Raw genomic sequence first — 14,595 nt, 5'->3', positions numbered from 1 at the left:
CCATAGGAGGAGATATTATACAGCCATGAGAAATGATGTGTTTAGGAAAAAAAGCAGCATGTATGTTTTATGATCATAAAATGCAGCGTATGAAAAATATGTAATCACATGGGAAATTGCTCACAGTATTAGAGGAGAAAAAGATACCAATCAGGATATATGGTGATCCTCATTTATATTCATAAAAAAGAGAAGGGTAACAGATGTTATCTTTATAGATTGAAAGACACCTACTGAAATGTTAGGTGTTTATAGCCGGGTGCTGGGATTATAGGCCATTTTCCTCTTCCTCATCGTATTCTGCATTTTCCAGATTTTTTGCACTCAGTTTAAATGTTTTTCTAATCAGAAAAACAAGCCAAATAAATGTTACCTTAAAAAAAGGCAAACAGGGGTGCCTGGGTGGCTCAGTTGGTTGGGCGTCCGACTTCGGCTCAGGTCATGTTCTCACGGTTCGTGGTTCAAGCCCTGTGTTGGGCTCTGTGCTGTCAGCTCAGAGCCTGGAACCTGCTTCAGATTCTGTGTCTCCCTTTCTCTGGCCCTCTCCCGCCCCCCCCCCCCCCCCCCGCCTCCCCACACTCTGTCTCACTCTCTTTCTCAAAAATAAACATTAAAAACAAAATAATAAAAAAAAGGCAAATAGACCCTGCATACATTCTTTTTTCTTTTTAACTTTAAAGATATAATTGGCTTTATTGATCGATTCATGAATCAGGCTTCATCCCATCTAAGTAGAGGGAGCTCACTGAAGGCTTTATTCTTATTCCCATTTTGCATCGTAAAATGATATGCCTCATCCTCAAATTTGTTTTTTATGTAGAGTGGCTGAATTTCAAGTGCCAAGCTCGACACACGTACTGAGGCAACATTTCCAGAAGCGTGTTTTTGCGAAGCAGATTTTCCGTGTGATCAAATGCATTTAGGAAATCTGGGTTAAAGAAAGTTTCTGTACTGGGTGGGCTTTTCAGAGTCATGGATGACTTGTTAAGACGGCCATAAGTAGTGCCTCGTGTTTTGCAAATTTATTTGACCCTGGAGTTCTTTCCTCTGTAAATACGTTTGGATACTGGGGTCTGCACTCGATGTGGGCACTGAACCAGGGAGTGTGGAGGTGGAGTTTGGGTGCCCAGGCTTTTCGAGGTCTGTGCAGCCCCTTTCTGTTCCCAGTGAGTAACTGTGTCGTGTTTCATAAGCAGATTCCCACAGATCATGTTTCCTGTTTCTGTTGTCAGACCTTTCCGAAAGGTGAACGAGAAAGGTGTCTTACTCTGGGATAAGATCCACAAGTTGCAGAAAGGCCAGATTTACAAGCAGGTACCTCACGACCGATTTTTCCTTTTTGTTCCTTTGCTTTGTGGTCAGTTATAAAATGCTAACAGCCAACATTTGTTGAGTCTTACCGTGTGCCGGGTGTAGTTCTGAGAGTTCTGCTTGAATTGATGCTTTAAACTTAAAGCAAAATTTAAACTTAAGTCAATGTATTTTCGGTGTGCTGTATCCAGCTTAACTCAGAATTGAGCAGTCTTTGAAAACAAAATTTAAAGCATTACTTTCATAGTCTGTACAATTTAAGATGCTAAAAGTAAACCTTGGGTTTTTCACTTCAAGAAGCTTTGAGTCACGTGGTGGAGGACTCACCTAAATTAGTAATGGTTTCCTGATGAGCTGTGTTTTGTGTAGTTTTGATATATTTTGGTATCAGTAAAGCTCTCAAATGTTTGAATAAAGGATTGAATTTCTGACCCTGATTGTGTTACTGAGTTTGCTTCATCTCATCCTTTAAAACGTTTTATTTCTGTAATATTTATAAAACACATGAAATTATAGAATAGTACTACCACATAGTTGTGGTTAAAAAACCACAAACAAACCCTGATACGTTCCTGGTGGGTCTACAACACAAGGCCGGGTTTGCCGGTAAGTGTATTTTCTTGCCGTGGAAGATTTGCTTGGATACAGCCATTCCAATTCTAGGAAGTTAGACCAAGAAAAGTATTAACATGTAGCTAAAAATTTGCTACAAGAATGTTTATCATGACTTACAAAATAGGTAACAAGTGTCCAACATCAGGGAATTGGTAAAAGGAATCACAGTACTTCTCAGCTACTGAAATGGTAGATTAATACTTACTGACATGGTCACAGAGTGTTCAGCGTAAAAAGATCGTTACAAAGAGGTATATACAATATGGATCATTTTTGGAACATACATTTGACTTAGAACAAAGGTCTGAGAGATTTCACGCAAAGGTGTTTTTATCTTTATATTTTGATACTTTAAATAAATTATAAAAGCAAATAAAGATATTTTGGGCTACAGGTTATACAGGTGACACAGGTTTCTATCTCACATGATATCTGTGTTTTTCTTTTCTTTTTTAAAATATCTCTGTTTTTCTATTCTTGCAGGGAAATTTATATGAATTTTTGAAGCTTACTGGGTGGAGAGGATCCAAAGTGTTGTATTTTGGCGACCACATATACAGTGACCTGGCGGTGAGTCCTTTTTTTCCATTTCTTTGTTGGGGGACAGATGTGTTAGTCCCACTTACTGAGGAATTTCTCTTTTGTTTAAACCACTTTTATGCTTTCAGGTCACATATTTTTTTTGTGTCTCATTTTTTGTAGAATAGAACGGATCATAGTTATAAAAAATCATTTTTTTAAATGGTAGAGAAATTAGCAATTCACTCAGAATTTATCAGAAAAATCCATTTAAATAATGGTAAGAAATAAATGTAAGCGTTCTTTTTTTTTTTTTTTTTTTTATGAAATATCAGAAGCATCCATGTGCAACAGAAGAGTCTGTAAACTCAGTTGGAGCTCCTGCAATTCCAAAAACTGGCATTTCCAGGAAACAGCTATTATAAGAAAGTGAGGCTTTTCATGCCCATTGGAATGACTAGAGTGGTGTCTCAGGACTTGAATTACGATTTAATCTATAATTAGAACGAGGCTGAATCAGTCACATTTCCTTCCGTGCCCCGCTCCTGGTGCAGGGGATTTCTGTTTGTTAAATGGGCCCAGGCTAGTTGCACCATGCACGTTTTGCAAAGTCTGAGTGATGCTCAGTGTGCGCCGAGTCACCAGAGCAGGGTCGTGGCTGGCGATCAAACTCGATTGGTATTTCTGAGCATTTTGACCCACATGACTGTGGTCTCGTGTTTGTGTCCCTCTTGCGTCTGACGCCTGTCTTCGGAGCGGTGAGGTGTAACGGGCTGCACGGTAGGCACCCCTGGGAGGCATTTTCAGAGCACATGTGCTATCGTCCGAGGTCTGTGGACTCAGACTTCAGACTGCCTGGTGGTGGAGGAGGTGGGGGGGGGGGGGTGTGATTCCAGCGCCTGTGTGCAGAGACCCTCGTCCCAGGCCATTTCAGCATGCACCCTGCATAATCGAGTCTGTCCACCGACCGGGCTGAGGTCTGGCGGAAGGACTCATGGACTCAGAACTGCAAGACAGGTTTTCACCCCAGCTCTGCTGTTTCTAGCTGGATGAGCTTGCACACGTCCTCCAAGCCCCCGAGTCCTTATTTGTGAGCAGAGTTAAATCAGGGACTGCATACAGAAGTGCTTATTAGTGACACAGAAATATAGAGTGCTGCTGTCAGGGTGTCCGTACTACCAGAAGGTTTGGCCGAGTGACATGGCCTCTTGAGAACCAGTGTCTTTGGGCCTTGATGAGATAACTCTGTGCTGCCCTTGAGGAGTGCGGGTACGTGGCCCTGTGAAGTGACACACACGTACAGGTCTTAGCCTTCTGAGAGGCACTCACAAGGCAATGGTTTCCTCAGGCGTGGTCCCTGTGACATCAGCATCACATGGGAACTTGTTGGAAATGCGATTTCTCAGGCCTCATGTCAGACCTACCGAGTCAGAAACTCTGGTGGGGCTCAGCTGTCTGTGTCTAGCTTTTCATGGTAAAATTTGGTATCAGGGTAATGTTGACCTCAGAATAAGTTAGGATGTGTTCCTTCCTCTTCAGTTTTTAGAAGCGTTTTAGAAGGATTGGTGTTAATCCCTTTTTAAATGTTTGGTAGAATTCACCAGTGAAACTGTCTGTCTGGTCTTGGGCTTTTCATTGTTGGAAGGGTTTTGATTACGGATCAGTCTCCTTAGTAGTCAAGAGGTCTTTTCAGATTTCCTATTTCTTCATGATTCAGTCTTGGTAGCTTGTTTGCTTCTGGAAATTTGTCCATTTCCACCAGGTTATTCAAGTCGTTCTCTACTAAGTTTACAGCTTTCACAATTGTTCTTATTTCTCTGGAGTTGGTAGTAACTGCTTAAATTGTTGATTTTAGTAATTTGAGTCTTCTGGTTTTTGTTTGTTTTTAGTCAAGATAAGTTTGTCAATTTTGTTGATCTTTTTGAAGAACCAACTCTTGGTTTCGTTTATTTTTTTTATATTGTCTTTCTATTCTTTTTCTTTTTTTTTCCTGTTTAAAAAAATTTTTTTTTTAAGTGTTTATTTATTCTTGAGAGAGAGAAAGAGAGAGAGAGCGTGTGCAGAGTAGGGGCAGAGAGAAAAGGAGACATGGAATCTGAAGTAGGCTCCAGGCTCTGAGCTGTCAGCACAGAGGCCGATGTGGGGCTCGAACTCATGAGTAGTGAGATCATGACCTGAGCTGAAGTCAGACACTTAACCAACTGAGCCAGTCAGGCGCCCCCTTTTTTCCCCCTGTTTTAATCTTTGCTATAATCTTTTTATTTCCTTGGTTCTGCTAGCTTTCAGTTCAGTTTGTTCTTTTTCTAGTTCTTATGGTGTCAAATTTGGCTGTTAATTTGAGACCTTTCTTTTTTTCTGATGTAAATTTGTATGGCTATGAATTTCCCTCTTAACACTGCACTTGCTGCATCACATAAGTTTTGATGTGTCGTGTGTGCATTTGCATTTACATTTGTCATAAGATATTTTCTCATTTCCCTTGTGATTTCTTCTTTGACTCATTGGTTGTTTCAGAGGGTGAACTTCTATGTTTTTCCTTCCGTTGTTGGTTTCTAGCTTCATTCTGTGTGATCAGAAAGATGCTTTGTGTGATTTCAAAATGTATTACGACTTGTCGTAGGGTCTAACATAAGGTCTGTCCTGGAGGCTGTTTCATGTGCACTATGAGAAAAATGTGCATTCTGCTCTTGTTGGGTGGCATGTTCTGCGTCTGCCTGGTAGGTCTTTTTAATCTTTTCACTTACAACCTATGTGTGTCCTTAGGTCTAAAATGAGTCTCTCGGAGGGACGCCTGGCTGGCTTAGTGGGCTCTGCGACTCTTGATCTCAGGGTTGTAGATTTGAACCCCATGCTGCGTATGGAGATCACTTAAAAATACGATCTTTAAAAAAAAATATGGAGTGCCTGGGTGACTCAGCCAGTTAAGCATCTGACTCTTGATTTCAGTTCAGGTCTTGATCTCATGGTTTGTGGGTTCAAGCCCTGCATTGGGCTCTGTGCTGACAGAACAGAGCCTGCTTGGGATTCTCTGTCTCCCTCTCTCTCTGCCCCTTTCCCATTCATGCTTGATCGCATGCATGCGGGCTCTCTTTCAAAATAATTAAAGTTAAAAAATTTTTTAAAAAAATGAGTCTCTTGGAGACAGCGTATAGTTGGATCTCATGCCAGAATTTGAAAACCGCTGTTATAAAGTGATGAGATCAATTCATTACCTAAAATGTCAGAAATTATGTGGGCAATGAACATTACCCTTCAAGGGAGTCACCTTGTGAATGTAGGTACTTCTAACGTTGCTGCTGGTTTTCAAAACACATTTGGGTGCCACTTTTGGGATAGATTTGAGAACCAGGTTGAGGCACAGAAGAAAATTAGTTTTATTATTATTAACGTATTATCATGTGCTTTAGTCTTAGGAATGTTCCAGATGACTTTTTACCTATTTCCAGAAGTAAAAGCTACCTTCAAAAGTTTGCCACCGTTGGCAATATTTAAAAGGTTGTGCCAGGGGCACCTGGGTGGCTCAGTTGGTTCAGCATCCGACTTCGGCTCAGATCATGATCTCGAGGTTCGTGGGTTCGAGTCCCACGTCGGGCTTTGTGCTGACAGCTCAGAGCCTGGAGGCTGCTTCAGATTCTGTGTCTCCCTCTCTCTCTCTGCCCCTCCCCCACTCATGCTCTATCTCTTTCTCTCAAAAATAAACATTAAAAAAAATTAAAAAACAAAAAACAAAGGTGCCGTAGGTTTCCATGTATTCGAGGAGAAGGAGAAACATTGAAAGGTTTAAGGAAATTCAGTAGGTGAAGAGGCTGGTCATCCTTAGGACTTACAGAGTGGTGAATAGTCAACTAACTTTTAAAATTGCAAACCTGAGGGGCGCCTGGGTGGCTCAGTCGGTTAAGCGTCCGACTTCGGCTCAGGTCATGATCTCACGGTTCGTGGGTTCGAGCCCCGTGTCGGGCTCTGTGCTGACAGCTCAGAGCCTGGAGCCTGCTTCAGATTCTGTGTCTCCTTCTCTCTGTGACCCTCCCCCGTTCATGCTCTGTCTCTCTCTGTCTCAAAAATAAATAAACGTTAAAAAAAAAAATTAAAAAAAAAAATTGCAAACCTGATACCACTTTACTCCCTAAAACCTCAAAGCTTTCCTTTCTTCTTCAGAGTAAAAGCCTGATTTCCTCCTGTTTCCTACAAGGCCCTGCTTGATCTGTCCTCCAGCCTACCTCTCTGAAGGCATGACCTACCTCAGCCCTCTCTCCTACTCTGCCTTAGGCTCCCTGCCTTGCCATTCCTTAACAGTTCTACCTCTACCCCCACCCCCAGCATGTTCCTGCCCCAGGGCCTTTGCACTTGCTGTGCCCCCCCCCCCTTGAATTTTTCTCCTCCCACATATTTGCATACTTTTTCTCCTTCACTTGGGATCTCTGCTCAAAGGTCCCTTTATTGGCTTGGTATTCCTAACCACTTTGTATATATACCATGGTAACTCTCTTCCTTCTTACTCTGCTTAATTTTTGATCATTGTCTTTATCACCACCTGCTTTTATGTATTACTTGCTAATTTTTTGTCTGTATTTCCCATGAGGGCAGGGTTTTGTCTGTTTTTGTCATGTTTTATCCTCAGTATCTAGAATAGGGCCTAGCAGTTGTGAGGATTGGATACGTATTTGCCAAATGAGGGAATGAATGACCATTTAGTATGGTTGATTATAGATCTAAGATCTTCCAGGATATGGCTGACGTCAGATATTCTGGCTTATTGTCAAATCATGAGATTACTGTATTTGGAATGAAAAATTTGACCATGTATGTGTGTGTTGTAGGATCATTCCGAGTCTGAGATTCTAGGATTCCCCCTAACCCACAAGGCCTGACACACAGTGGGTGATCCCCAGTGGTCTGTGGATGAATTCAACAGTCAGCATTTCGGTTGAGCCTCATTCTGCCCCTGACCTAATTGTTGTTTTACAGACCACAGTTAATGATCGGAGACCCTGTGTCTCTGCAGGGGCTGTGATTCACAGCAATTATTCCCAAAACAGAAACTTTCTTTGGGTGTAATGGTCAGAGCCTGGGGCTGACTTGGTTTTAATTAAATGTAATTCATTGAATTTGGCTTGGTTAATAACTAACCATTACAATAGAAGAGTAGTTCAGTGAACACCTGTTGCATCTGGGAAAGGTAATGAAATGGTTTAAATTCTGTTGAGACGAGCTGACTTTTTTGTGATCTTTGCGATTAGGATTTGACCCTGAAGCATGGCTGGCGAACAGGTGCGATTATCCCGGAGTTAAGATCTGAGCTCAAAATCATGAACACGGAGCAGTACATTCAAACCATGACTTGGCTGCAGACCCTGACCGGGTTATTGGAGCAGATGCAGGTTTGCGATTTTTTTTTTTTTTTCTCTCCTACTTTTTCCGTAAGTCTGAAGTTAGTCCATAAATCAGAGTTATTTCAGATATTTATTCATGGTTACATGAGGTGTAAGTCACCCTGCAGAAAAACTCCTGGATTGTTTTGCCCCTAAGAGAGTTTTGCCAATTTCCCTAAAGAGAACTTTAAAAATGCCTTACGCATTCATTTGGAGAAAGAGCTTTATGGGGCCATGTAAACACAGGTGTCTCTGTAGAGTCCTCCTTCAGTGGAAATCCAAGTGTCCTCGCTTCCCCACTAAAGTTCTGTTGGGAGAGGTCCCATGGGATTGTGGGATTCGAGAATTTCTGCTAATGTTTGGGTCTAGTCCTGTTTCTGCCTTTAGCCTGCTGTGGACTTCTCAGTTCTGGGCCTCAGTTTCCCCATCTGTAACATGAAGGGTCCTGTGGAATGAATACATCAGGCTAGGCACCACAGCTGACTGGAGAGAGTCTCAAAGCAAAAGTTAAGGTCCCCGCATGCCGCCCCCATTTGGTTTTGAAGATAATACCTACAATTGGCTGGCTGGCTGGAGTTCAGTGGCCATTTTTTGCTTGTATTTTGCAAGCATTTGTATTTTGCATTTTGTGCTTTTGCATGTAAGCTATATAGCCAGGTTTGGACAGTTAGTGAGGAATGTTGTTTTCGGCGGTTTTCTGACCTGCTGCTGGGGACCCACTCCCAGTCTCCTGAAACTCCTCGCTTCCCGCTTGGTTCAGCCAGCTTATCCCGCAGCCGTCTCGGCACGCGTGCTGACTCTCTTAGGACAAGGAGCATGGGTGCCCGCTCTCCTGGCTGACGCACCTGCAGCCTCTGGCCACGGCCTGTTGCCCGCAGCCTGCCAGCCCACTGTGGAAACGGGCAGGGAACCGCCTCGCCAGCCAGCTGGCAGCCTGTGTGGCGGCAGCTGGCGGTGAGCTCAGGAGGAGCCACGAGGGCCGGTGGCTCCAGGGCGCACATAGTCCAGAGCGTGTGTCCTCGCACGTCCCGGGCCTTGTTTCCGTTGTGCTCTGGCTCCACCTGTTCTTGGCTCGTCTGTGGTGAGGACTCGTTCTGTTTCCCGTGCTATGCTTGTCCCTGAGATGCTTTTCCAAAAATAAAAGCCATCGATTCTGGGTTAATGTGGCTTCAAGTCTGTGCATAGGTCACACGGTAATAATAGTTTACGTTTCGTATGTCAGACGTCGTGCTGAGTGCTTGCCCTGCACACATTGTTCATTAACACCCCCAGCTGCCCTGTGCGGGTGGGTCTGCTTTTTCCACTTCAGAGTAAGGACACTGGGTGTTTCACAGGTTAGGGCAACACATCTGAGGTCGTAAGATGGCAGAGCAAGGACTTGAACTCAGGCTTGCGTGATGCTCAAGTCCGTGCCTTTGAGCACGACGTGAACGTGCTTCCCTGCTCTTTGGTTTAGAGGTCTCAGGTGTGGCAAAGACTGTTTACCTCAGGCGCAGTCCCTCGGGATGGTGGCAGCTGGGCAGACACACAGACACAATCTGCACATGGGTAGTGTCACTGCATTTTAGCTTTGAGGGCAATTGTGTTTTCTGCTCTCTGACCTATATAAAAAGTTTGATGATTAAGGAATGTGTATTTAAAATTTTTTTAAATGTTTATTTATTTTTGAGAGAGAGAGAAAGAGAGAGAGAATGTGAGTAGGGGAGGGGCAGAGAGATGGAGACACAGAATCTGAAACAGGCTCCAGGCTCTGAGCTGTCAGCACAGAGCCCGACGTGGGGCTTGAACTCACAAACCGCAAGATCATGACCTGAGCTGAAGTCGGATGCTTAACCAACTGAGCCACGCAGGCGCTCCTAAAGAATGTGTGTTTTAGAGAATGGAAGTGCTGAAAATATTCTGTGACCTTAGAAACATATAAGGTATAAGGTTGAGGGAGGAAGAAAAGGGAATTACCATTCACATTGCAGACCCCATTTTATAGGAGGGGAATTTGAGGCTGAAAGATAAGTAACTTGTCCTGAATTCCAAAGTTAGTGAACAGCAAAACCACTATATAGGAATGTTCTAGAAACCACGTTCTAGAACTACGTTCTAGACACTATGCTCTAGATACCATGTTCTAGATACCATATTCTAGACAGTGTTCTAGATGCTAAGGGCTTTATGTTCGTTTCTTTCTCGAAACCACTCTTTGAAGTAGGCACTAACACCCCCATTTTATACATGAAGAAGCCAAGGCACAGAAGAGAAAATAACTTGCTGAAGGGGTTGGGGGGGCAGGTGTTGCTGGGACATAGCCTCAGGCAGTCTGGCTCTAGAGTCTTAACCTCGAACTGTCGCCTCAGGCTCTGGCACTTTTGACAGCTTTCTGTCCGGTTACACCCACTGGGATATAGAGAGATACGGCAGGTAATTTAAAAAAAAAAATCCAAATGAACGTCATTTCTCACTGTTCTTCCTGTTCCCTTTCCACCCTGCCTGCTGCCCCCATGTTCACCTGAAAAGCTAAATTATTCCAGTGATCCTGTGTCACATGTTTCTGGAAACTCCCCCGTGGGGGTTATTTTCAGAGGCGTAGCACATTATTTGGACTATTTCCTGAAGAGAAAAATTTGTCCTCTGAGGCCGGGTTTGCTTTTTTTATTCGTGGAGCCAGCAGAGTGTGTCATTCGGAGCTAAGTCTGATGAATTAAATACAAGAGTATGATTTTGGTTTTAAGAAAGTGGCCGTAAGGAATGAAGAGGGTTTTGTTAGCCAGCCTTGAAGCGCAGCCCGGGATGGTGGGTTCATGGCGGCGGTGCTGGCCGATGGTGGTGCAGAGTCTTCCCAGGTTATCACGTCACGACCACGTTTAGCTCAGGGGCCGGCAGACTTCCGCAAAGGGCCAGGTCAGTCAGTATGGTGGGCTGTGTGGGCCAAGCATTCTGTCACAGCTACTCAGTTGTGCTTACGGCACAGAAGCAGCCACGGGCAACGCCTGTGGTGGTGTCCCCGTGACGTTGGTGGACGCTGAGATTTGAATTTCATGTCATTTTCATGCACGGTAACGTTGTTCTTCTCTTGATTCCTCACATCCCCGACCATTTAGAAAGGAACTTTTTCTTAAGCTCAGAAGCCGATAGAAAAAAGTGGTGGTGGGCCGGATTTGTCCTCCTCTGGTAGAGGCCGTTGGGCTGGCGAGGTCGCAGTACCCCGCTCACACTGGGTGGGAGGACTGGTGCAGCAGACGCAGTCTAGTTTGATTTCAAGTCTGCAGGGCCTGCCCTGGGATGGGGGCCCACCTGCAGGGCAAGAGTGGAGAGAATTCACATGCCCTGTGGCAGCTAGTGTGGAAAAAGAGAGTGTGGGTGGGTTAACTTCGGTAATCCCCTCACCAGAGAGTTCTCACCTCCTGCCTGAATGGGCGGAGTAAGGGACCCTCCTGCGTAGGCAAGGACGTAGGTGCTAGTTTAGGGGCTGAGATGGGTGTGTGGGCAAAGGTGGGGGTGGGGGTTCCCTCTCAGATTGACTCCTTACTCTCTGTGCCGTCACTTTGTTTTGTCACTTTACTGAGGCGTGACCCCCACCGGGGCCTCTGTCTTGTCCTCTGTCGTATCTTCAGCATGTAGGTAGCACAGTGCTGGGCACATAGTAGGTGCTGAATACATACGTGTACGTGCGCGTTTGTGTGTACGTATGTATAAAAATGTGTTGCGGTTCCCCACACATTTCACCTTTTCTGATCTAGTCACGTACCGTGTAGAGCCTGGATTCTATAGTGAGTAATGTTTTTTTATTATTAAAAAAATTTCTTTTCACGTTTATGTATTTATTTTGAGAGAGAGAGAGAGAGCACGAGCAGGGGAGGGGCAGACAGAGAGGGAGAGAGAGAATCCCAAGCAGGCTCTGTGCGGTTAGTACAGAGCCCGACGTGGGTCTCTAACCCATGAACTGTGAGATCGTGACCTGAGCCAAAACCAAGAGACGCTTAACTGACTGAGCCACCCAGGTGCCCCTATAGTGAGTAATTTCTTGATTAAAATGTGAAAACTATGTTCACAGAACCCGTATCACCACCCCCAGAAGCGCTGGACGCGTCTTCCGGTGCCCCAGTAACGCACAGCCGGCCAGTGGCCATCCAGTGGTAGCTGCTTCCTGGTGGTATAGGCAGTGGTGTTGGGGAAAATATCCACATTACAGGCTCAGTGAACATGGGTTTTGTGTGAATGGCGTAGTCGCCTTAGCCAGTGACTGTTAGGCTGTTGAGCTGGGCAGATGCGATCAACAGAGTCTTGGCTCCCTCGTGAGCAGCAGATGGTTTGCTTGTTTGGTATTTTCCTCCGGGTTCCAGGGCTGCCCCTGTGACCATGGATCGCAGGGAGCCCCACCTGTCCCCTGCCATCACGCGCACTTCTGACCCTGGCACGCGTGTTTCTGTTTAGCCCCAAGAGCCTCGAAGAGAGACTTGTGAGATTCCGTTTGTGAGGTTGTGGGCAGTTGTCGCTTTTCTTTTTTGCCTTTTGCTCACATTTCAGCCCAACCAGAAAATTCTGTGTTTTCCGTCTGGTTGAGGTACTGTACCTTCTTGTCTTTTACAAAACGACTATTTATTTTCTCTTGAACCCTTTGTTTTTTTTAAGTTTATCTTTTTGTTTTGAGAGAGAGAGTGAGTGACAGTACTAGTGGAGGAGGGGCAGAGAGAGAGGGAGACGGAATCCCAAGCAGGCTCCGTACTGTCAGCACAGAGCCTGATGCAGGGCTTGAACTCAGGAATTTTGAGAACATGACCTGAGCTGAAATCAAGAGTCGGATGCTTAACCAACTGAGCCACCCAGGCATCCCTCTCTTGAACGCGTTAGAAGATCATAGAATATTCAGGAAAAACATTAAAACCATTTATAACCCTATTTTCCTTGCACAGATTAAAGAAAAACTTCCATGTTAGTTTCCAAATATATGCACATACTTTGACACGCTTGCAATTAGCGATGTGCCGTTAGACCTGCTGAAATGATTTCCACTTAACTGACATTTATATGTTTATACCTACATGTAATATATGTAATAGGTGGTGTGTATTAAGTATGTTTATATATGTGATACATATGTGTAGCGGATACATGGCACACACATAACATGCACACATATTTTATGGCCTTCATAATACTTCAGTAGCTCCAGTTTAATAGGGGCCTTATTTAATAGGCTCATAATGTTCCATCTTGATTTGTCAAACCACGTTTCTAATGTTGCTTAGAAACTTTTGTTCTGGTGAAGAAGGCAGGACTGCAACTGCGAAGCTGAAAATGTGTTACTTCACGCAAGCGTCTGTGTGTTTGCCCTCAGGGAGTGAAATTCTTCCAAGGGAAGCTGCCCATTAAAAACCTCTCATAACCTACTGAGCATCTTTGCAGCCACAGCATCCTCGGTAATTAGCTTGTGTCCCGTCCTGCAGGTTCACAGAGATGCTGAGTCACAGCTGGTTTTGCAGGAGTGGAAAAAGGAAAGAAAGGAGATGAGGTAAGAGGGGCCTGCTTCGAATGCGAGTCTGCCCCCCGCCTGCACCCTGCGCGGGCCACACACCTTTCCCAGGGCTGACCCGAGGCAGCCGTCCTTTCTTAGCTGCCGGGTAGGAATGTGCCCCCTTCGTCCTGGAACTAGCGGTGTCCACCCTTCATGAGGGACATGTGACATTTGCTTGAGGCAGCAGCGACCTTCCTCCCACCTCCTGCCCTTGCCTCCGGAGGCCGGGCTTGAAGGAGCTCTTCCTTCCCATCCCTCTTCCCGGCCGGCTTGACTCGTCCATTTGGGCAGCTGGTGGCCCCTCGGTCGGTCACGCCGGCAGCACGGCGTGGCTCCTGGGACAGCATAGAGGCCGGGCTCTGAACCACGGCGAGGGCTCCTACAGCCCGGCGCTCACTTGTAACCGGGAATGTGCCAGTACTCAGTGTCAGAATGTTTATTGGTGAGGCGGGCCCGCCTGCCGTCTTCGAAGTTTGGCGGGTGGGCATCTCCGGGAACAGTTGTCAGACAGAGACCCGTGGACGGTCGTGCCTGCCTTAGAAGGATGCCGTGTGTGCGGACACTGTTTACTGGGAGGAACGGTCACTGCCTGGGCTCTGGCCTCTGAGCAAGGGCCAGCCTGATTGGGGGGGCAGCGTGCAGAGGGGACAGGATCCTCCCTTGGGGCTGCAGAGGCCACAGCCATATTGAATTCAGTCCTTCCTCCGCCCTCTTGGCGGAGGTGTTGGCTGCCCGGGGCTCATTCTGCCTTGATTCTTTAATGTTGGTCCAAAAGTGCTGCCTGAGAGGGTGAGGGGAGGCGGGGAGGCCTGTCCTGTGATTGAACCTCGGGCCCCACGACCCAAAGGCCAGACCAGGACTCTCAGGTTGTCAGATGAAGGAGCTGCTTCCCCATCACATTCGGTTTTGGATTTAAGTCTCCAGCAACCTCACACCTTAATGAGATGTTTTCACCAAAAGTGTAAAAACCATTTATGTTGTTCTGTTTGCAGACCTAAAGGAGTTTGTGAAATTTTCTACTCTGGTTGTCACAGCATCTGCTGTGATACAGTACAGTATCACCATGTACTGTACAGGTGGCTGCTACCAGCTAGTGGCTTTTGTCACACAGCGTGTACGCGGTTATGTCTTCTGCTGTGTTTGTAACTGATTTATTAACAGTCAAGTGGTATTTATCTACTTTGGGGGACTGTTCTGTGTGTAGGGGTTCCAGCCAGCAGACGGTGCGCCTATCCCATGTGTGTGTGTGTGTGTGTGTGTGTGTGTGTGTGTGTG

General features: G+C 45.5%; 1 protein-coding gene across 1 annotated transcript in view; it reads left to right on the top strand.

Annotated features, from left to right (window-relative positions):
* NT5DC3 (5'-nucleotidase domain containing 3) overlaps positions 1-13,321 on the top strand; it is a 55,883-nt gene extending 42,562 nt beyond the window's left edge. Inside the window, exons 10-13 of the mRNA XM_049626198.1 lie at positions 1,233-1,314; positions 2,410-2,496; positions 7,683-7,823; positions 13,253-13,321. Coding sequence (XP_049482155.1) covers positions 1,233-1,314; positions 2,410-2,496; positions 7,683-7,823; positions 13,253-13,321 — 379 coding nt within the window. The remainder of the gene's footprint in view (positions 1-1,232; positions 1,315-2,409; positions 2,497-7,682; positions 7,824-13,252) is intronic.
* Positions 13,322-14,595: the final 1,274 nt, after the last annotated feature.

The sequence above is a fragment of the Panthera uncia genome, chromosome B4, assembly GCF_023721935.1.
Source record: "Panthera uncia isolate 11264 chromosome B4, Puncia_PCG_1.0, whole genome shotgun sequence".
Classification (NCBI taxonomy): domain Eukaryota; kingdom Metazoa; phylum Chordata; class Mammalia; order Carnivora; family Felidae; genus Panthera; species Panthera uncia.
Note: the sequence above shows the minus strand (reverse complement) of the source record. Positions and strands in the feature narration are given on the sequence as shown.